This window comes from Miscanthus floridulus, chromosome 18 (genome assembly GCF_019320115.1).
Source record: "Miscanthus floridulus cultivar M001 chromosome 18, ASM1932011v1, whole genome shotgun sequence".
Classification (NCBI taxonomy): Eukaryota; Viridiplantae; Streptophyta; class Magnoliopsida; order Poales; family Poaceae; genus Miscanthus; species Miscanthus floridulus.
Window position 1 is genome coordinate 7984456 of NC_089597.1, and position 7170 is coordinate 7991625.

Genomic DNA, 7170 nt, shown 5'->3' on the forward strand with positions numbered 1-7170 from the left:
GGTCGTTGCATAAGGCATCGTGGGCAAGTCACAGATTTATTGTCCCGAGCGCATACTTGGGTATGGACGTAGGGAAGACTTGTTGCTCTCTTGTCGCGGATCCGGCTCTTTCCGGACCGACTGATGGGAAGAGGAGGTGGTGGAGGTCCTTGCACCACACTGAGTCCGGGACTCAGGATGTGGGGGCTTGGAGTCCAAGTTTGGACGGGAACCTGGACACCCGGGACAGGAGAGTGATGGGTTAGTCCTGCTTGTGCCTGGGGTACAAGCGGGGCGTGTGTCTTCGGGGCACCCAGCTAGACACATTGATTCGCGAATCGCCGGACGATCCGGTACGGCTTGTCTCGTGTTTAGCACCGTAGTAAGAACTGAAAGTGAAAGGAGAAGAAATAGAACTGATTGCTCAACTCTTGCTTGAAAGTAGAACATGTGCTTATATAGACTGGCTAGATGATAATTTAATACGGCTGATAATAATAATACATAACTAAGGACTCACTATTAGTATTGCTTTCTGCCAAAAGAAACCAGCAAGCCATATAGCTTATCATATTCCTTGGAGTCGAAAAATTATTCCCACTAGACGGAGAAGTCTTGCGAGTACATTGTGTACTCAGAGTTTATTTACCCCTGTTGCAGGTGATGCATGAGAAGTAACTTGTGTGGAGGATTCTTCTGGTGGGCTCAGACGGATCCTCGTCCCTATCGCTAGATGCTTATTTTTAAATTCCGTTGTTTATCATTCCGCACTCTGATATTTGGTATTGTAATAATATACTTTTAAAAAACTCTGATATATGAAATAGATAAGTATTGTACTCGTTCTCATTATTGGATCCTTGGGAAAAATGTGGATCTTTCGGGTTCTCCCTTGGGGTGTGCCCGACGGATACCGCCCACTGTAACTTGCTTTTGGGGTGCTTAATGTCTGGTAAAAGACGAGCGTCTCCATAAATATACTATTTTGAGCGGTTCTACCACGCCAACCGGCAGCTTTTTCGATAGGCTTTGATCTCGACCACCGGAAGACCAAAATCGACGACATCCGCTACCTGGCAAGCAAATAAAAGTGTTTGGCGTCTCAACCAAACATGTCCTAAATCCTACATGGGCTTCATCGTTCTCTCTCTCTCTAGCCCTCTCTTGTTCTTTAATTTCCCTTCTCTCCGTGGTTGAGGACGGATGACGGATCAAAACTAAAGATCAGACGCACCGAGTTTCAAGATGCTTTATTATACGACATTTGGGATGACGTAATACAAGGCTTAAACGCTTTGCAAAATAATTCAGTCCAAATCGTGCATGTTCTCCCGGCAAATTAAAATCGTAGGGTGCGTTTTTTTCAAGGCAAAATTCAGTCTAACATCATTTTTCAAGGCAAAATTCAGTCTAAGATCAATTTCTCAAGGTAACGGAATGGTGTTCAAGCGATGCCCATAGTAGTGAATGGTTTGATGTAGGCCCCGTTCGCTGGTCTGAAACTTAGCTGAAACTGGCTGAAAAATACTGTTCCAGCTGAATTGTTGTGGAAAAAAAACACTGTTCCGGCTGAAAAAAAAAAGACGAACAAATTGAATATGGGGTAAGCCGAACGGACCCTAGTGGGCTATAGTCAGCCTTGGCCAAATCAAAGCTCGGCCTTTGCATGATCAGTTTCATTTATACTCAGCTCTAGGGTATATCATTTGATTTTCTTAACTTTTGGACCCCATTATTCAAAAATCTTAGTCCTTATTTAGTTCGAGGGTGTAAAATTTGGGGGTATTTGGATACTAATAAAAGAACAAATTACAGAATCCGGATAATTAATCCATAATTAGCACATGTGTTACTGTAGCACTTTATTATCAGACCATGGACTAATTAGGCTTAAAAGATTCGTCTTGTAAAATAATCGTAATCTGTGCAATTAATTATTATTTTTAGTCTATATTTAATACTTTATATATGTGTCCAAACATTCGATGTAACTGGGTGTAAACTTTTTGAGGAGAAACTAAACCTGGCCTTATTTCTTCTTTGTATTGCTCTTCTCCCGTCTTCTTTTTCCTAGACATTCTTGACGTGACCGTGACTAGACCCGAGCAAAAGTCGGATCAGACCGGGCCTACAAAATGCCCTACTGATTTCGAGCCTAGAATCTGCGTCCAGGCCTGCTGTGAGTAGGTTCAGGCCTCATAATTGGGGATATGCGGGCTGACCACGAGTTTTCAATATAAAAATAAATACAAATGATGTTTTGACAAGGAATTTGTTTTCTGGTTAGCGAAACCTCTGTCCAGCCCAATAAGACTACTGGCAGGCTCGGGTCAGGCCGTGACATGGTACAATTTTGTGAAGCGTCATGCACTCATGCTATACCTTTCACCGTTGTTGTTGTATTCATCGTCGTTTCTATCTCAACCCTAGTACATATTCTTTGCCATCGTGGTGGTAAATACCTTTGATGGACTGATGACACCTTGTGGTCCTGCATACGACTCGCTGCCATCATTGATCTCAGCGGCGAAGACAGGGAGCTAGAGAGGGCCTGACCCCCTAACTTTGACGTTTTTCCACTATATCTATATCCTTTAATAACCAAGCTAATAATTTGCCATGTAACTAAAGAGTAAATGGCCCCCTATTAACATTTGTCCCTCTTAATCTTATCTATATCCAAATCATGAAACTTAAGAAATCTAACCCCTGGCCATAACGTTACTAGAGAATTTAGCGAAGCCACGAGAGTAGCATATAAGTGAGGATGAATGCGCACCAAACATAAATGAAATGGCGATAGATCGAGTCGGTCAAAACATTAGCTTTTCAAATGCACAATGAACTCAAGTGCGGAGAGTGCAAAACCACCGTATATAGAAAAACAAGTCGTTCTAGGGGGGAAAAGTACTCCTTATATTCCAAATTATAAGTTGTTCTGGCTTTTTTTCAGATACGTAGCTTGTATTATATAGGTAGGCATGATGTATATCTAGATGAATAAGAGCAACTCCAGCAGGGCCTCTACTTGAGCTTCCATAACTAAATATGGATGTTCGGGCTAAATATTCAACTCAAGCATGCCCCTACTACGGCCCTAAAATTTGATGAGCCCCCAAATCTTCACCCAGACAACATTCTCGTTGGCTCACCTTCAAGCCCCCATCCGCCGGTTGCGACAGTTTCCCCACGCGCGCTCGCACGGAAGCGCGGTGACGCCCTCCCCCACCTCGCGACGCCCTCCATGGCCGCTGCTCCCCAGCGCGGCCCCTGCTCCGGCGCAGCCTCCTCCCCGACGCGGCCCTTGCTCCGGTGCGGCCACTGCTCAGGTGCGGCTCCGTCCCCGGCGCAGCCTCCTCCCCGACGCGGCTCCGTCCCCGACGCAGCCTCTTCCCAGGCGCGGCTCCGTCCCCGATGCAGCCTCCTCCCAGGCGCGGCTCCGTCCCCGGCGCAGCCTCCTTCCCGGAGCGGCCTCCTCCCGGCGGGAGCTCGTCGCGGCACGGCCCTGCCCAAGCGGGACTCCTCCCTGCAATGTAGATATGGAGAGGAACAGTGGATAGATAGAAGAAAGAAAGGGAGGGAGAAGAGAGAGAATGACTAGCGGGTCCCACTTGTCATTGTCGGCTGGAATGATGCGGGTCCCACTTGTCATTGTCGGCTGGAATGATTTTAGGGGCTTAGATACGGGTGCTGCTGCCGGAGCAGAAGGAAAAAAAATTAGGCCAACAAAAATAGGGAGAGCACCCAAATTTAAAGTAGGAGTCCTGATTTGGATGCTCCTGGAGTTGCTATTACAAAATATATGTATCTTGAAAAGCTATAAAATGACTTAAAATTTGGAGCAAAACGTAGAGACAACGAAAACGTAAAATCGAACGGCGCCATCCAAAGTGTAGCCTGCCTGCCTGCCTGGACCCAGCCGGTGATCGTCCGACAGGTGGGCCCGGTTCGTCATCCGCTCCGGCAAAAAGGTTGGACTACGGCAAAAGGCTCCAGCGATCTCCGGCGGCGAGGCGCCGCGCTAGGGGATGGGCCAGGATGTGGTTGCGCACGTCTACGACGTCGCCACCGCCGGCTCCGACACCACCGTGCTCCACATCAACCGCTTCTTCAAGGACGCCATGGGCCTCGGCGGCATCTTCCACACCGCCATCCAGGTCATCCATTTCTCCTCCCGATCCCACCGCCATTCTTTTTCTCCATTTGGGATGCCTGCAACGCCCGCAAAGATTGGATCTCGACTCCAGCGGGTTCGTCTTCTGGAGAGATAGAAATCGGTTCTTTTTTGTATAGTGGCATTGGTTAATGCGTCAAATTGTTTTTTTTTACCCCAAATCTTAATTCAATGCTGTTTGTACTGAATGGGGGCGATTATGTTTTTATTGCTCGTGTGAAGAATTTAACTTCATTTTTCGTTGGAATTGACAAGCGTACAAACTGTGCCATATATGTAACTGCTAGCCAGTAGTCACCATTTAGCCTGATAGCGTGCTCCTTGAAGAGGGTGTGACTTCAAACTGTAGTCTCAATGGGGGCTTGGAGATTTCCTATTAATCCGGTAGGGTTGAATGCAGCCTTGTGGTAAAAGATAGATCTCTGTGTCGTCCTAACGATGATGCCATGAATTGTGAAAAGAAAAACACTCTTTATTCTTTATAACCATTCTGCTCCTGGTTCTGTGAACTGCTTAGCTCCTCCTGGCCGTCTAGAATAAGCACTGATTGTTAGGGTCCTTTACTGCTCTCTTCAATGAAATTTTTGTAAATTCATCCTACGAAACTAGTCATCCATGGTATTGGTATCAATGATTTTATCTGCGATTGGATTCCTAGCAACTGACTATTCATTATTAGGTGCTTATTGTTGAGGCTCTGTTGTGATTAACTCCTGAGCATCTCAACTAACAGGTCTATGGTGATGAAGAATGGTCCTTTGGCTACTGCGACCGTGGCACTGGGGTTTTTAGCTGCCCCCCATGCAAAAATCCCATGTACACTTATCGTGAGTCCATAGTGCTGGGGAAGACCAACTGCTGTATCCTCAAGGTAAATCAGATACTAAGGGAACTGAGCTGGGAGTGGCCTGGACAGTCATATGAACTCCTGTCAAGAAACTGCAACCACTTCTGCAATACCTTCTGCGAAAAGCTTGAAGTACCGAAACTTCCAGGTTCTTATCACTTCTTACCATTTGACTCGTAAACAAATTGTCTATAATGGCTGCTGAAATATAAGCCCTTTATTTTGAACTGAAGTCCAGTCATGAAAACATCTTCAAAATTAAACTGATTTATGACTCCAAAGTGATTGATTATGTGCAGGTTGGGTCAATCGCTTTGCAAATGCGGGTGATGCTGCTCTAGAGGTTGCTGAAACTACAGCAGTAAAGGTATGCATTCTGGACTTTTCTGCTATTTTTATGTTTTCTCTTGAAATTTTGTCATCTCCTGTTGTACCATTGGAATTTGATGTACTTCCCCTCAAGTTATGTGTATCTTCTAGATTTTTGTGTTCCGCATCTCACTCTTTGAAAACTTGAGCAAGTAGACCATGCCATCATGTTAACCAAACTGAAACAGGATGGGGAAGACTCAAAAATTAATGTGCATTCTTTCTAGCTGAAGAAAATCTAATAGAAAATTGTTGTGGTACACTGTCAGATTGTGTTGGAAATATATTTCTTAAAAATCTTTATGCAAAGGAATTTATGCCATTATGTGAAACAGTAGCAGTAGCAGTAGCCTTATCCATTGGCAATACTGTCCAAATTAATTTAGTTTATAAAATTGGCACATACTGAATCTCATCAATCTTTTTCTCTGCACTCAGCTGAAACAAGCGAAAAAGGAAATTGTGACTGCATGCAAAGCAGCCTCAACATTTTTGACTGGCACATCGTCAAGCACCTCATCAAATGCGGAGGATACGGGTGGCTCAACCTCATCAGGAAATTCTCTTTTCGAGGGGGCATGGATCAGAAGTATCGTTGGTATCACTATAAAGCCATCAAAGAGTCTAGTCTGCGGAGATAGTTCAGATAGCGACAGCTCTGAGAGCGAATCAGAATCAGATGGCGATCGGCCTAATAGCGATGAGAACACTGAGCAACAAGCTAAAGACGCAACACAGGAGCAAGGCAAGAAAAATGAGAATAATGGACCACAGGGCCATTCATGAAGCTCACTCACACCAATACTGCAGAGAGAGGAAAGACCTCTACATACTGCCGTTTTCTGATAAACAGATTACACAGGGAGCAAACCTAGAGCAGAAACTAACTTTACAATTTTGTCACGTTCATTTCTGATTGAGAACTGGGAGTGGCGAAAGGGCCCTGAGGAGTGCGGAAGCGATGGAGCGCACCACAATGTGTGCTATCTTGAGCTTAATCTGTCCGCGCCGTGGGAGCGGACGAACTCTCCTTTGCCTTTCAGCCCTGTAAACTCTGATGAGACGAGCGGCGCTTGCTTTCTCCGCCATCTTTGTCAAACGAAGGAGATGTTTCTTTTGTAGAGAGTAGGAAGCAGACAGATGAAGGAGGAGATGTTAGGGAGCTGGTTGCACTTATGCTTAATTTCCTGCTACTGTGGTCTATTTATAGACCCCGAGGAGTTTATCTGAACATAAGACATGACAGCTAAATTCTTGTTTCTGTGTAGTATCAACGGAATGCTGTTCCATATAATAATCCTGCAGTGTCTGTAGGTATGAGAAACCTCTGTTGGTGTGTATGTTTGAGTCATGATTGGTCTGTTTGTCCGTGTGCGCGAATCTGCAAATCTTTGACTTGGTGCTGTCCATACGCGTCTCCTTGGAGCAGACACGTATGCATCCTATGAAGAACAAATGATTGGCTTGAAAGGTTACTATGACATTTGGCACCTCACCTCTGATGTCATGTACTCCTATATGTATGTACGTATATTCAAAATGCATGGAATTGTTGCCAACCTGGAAGGTATGTCCCCAAAAACCTGAATATTTGTGTTGATGAACAGAAGACGCATTTGTGACTATATTTTTCTTGGCGGCAGCTGATTGAGATGAGAGTCAAGCCAAAACTAAAACCAAAACAGACAAGAGGACAAGTGCCACCTGTGATGTCATGTGCATGTATCAGAATCCTGAGCTTGTGAGGAGCAGAGAAATGGTGCCAGGCTGTGGTGCCCCCAGGCCTGAGTGCTTTGCCACT

General features: G+C 45.2%; 1 protein-coding gene across 1 annotated transcript; it reads left to right on the top strand.

Moving 5' to 3' along the window:
• Positions 1-3931: 3931 nt before the first annotated feature.
• On the top strand, positions 3932-6684 carry LOC136522941 (uncharacterized). The gene is made up of 4 exons (XM_066516736.1): positions 3932-4136; positions 4887-5148; positions 5300-5367; positions 5808-6684. The coding sequence occupies exons 1-4, from the start codon at positions 4008-4010 to the stop codon at positions 6153-6155; spliced, it is 807 nt and encodes a 268-aa protein (XP_066372833.1). The 5' UTR covers positions 3932-4007; the 3' UTR covers positions 6156-6684.
• Positions 6685-7170: the final 486 nt, after the last annotated feature.

Excerpts from the sequence above, each read along its gene's own strand:
- LOC136522941 (XM_066516736.1), top strand. The coding sequence starts at position 4,008 with ATGGGCCAGGATGTGGTTGCGCACGTCTACGACGTCGCCACCGCCGGC. Across the intron at positions 5,149-5,299 it reads TGAAGTACCGAAACTTCCAG|GTTGGGTCAATCGCTTTGCA; the intron begins GTTCTTATCACT and ends GATTATGTGCAG. Across the intron at positions 5,368-5,807 it reads CTGAAACTACAGCAGTAAAG|CTGAAACAAGCGAAAAAGGA; the intron begins GTATGCATTCTG and ends CTCTGCACTCAG.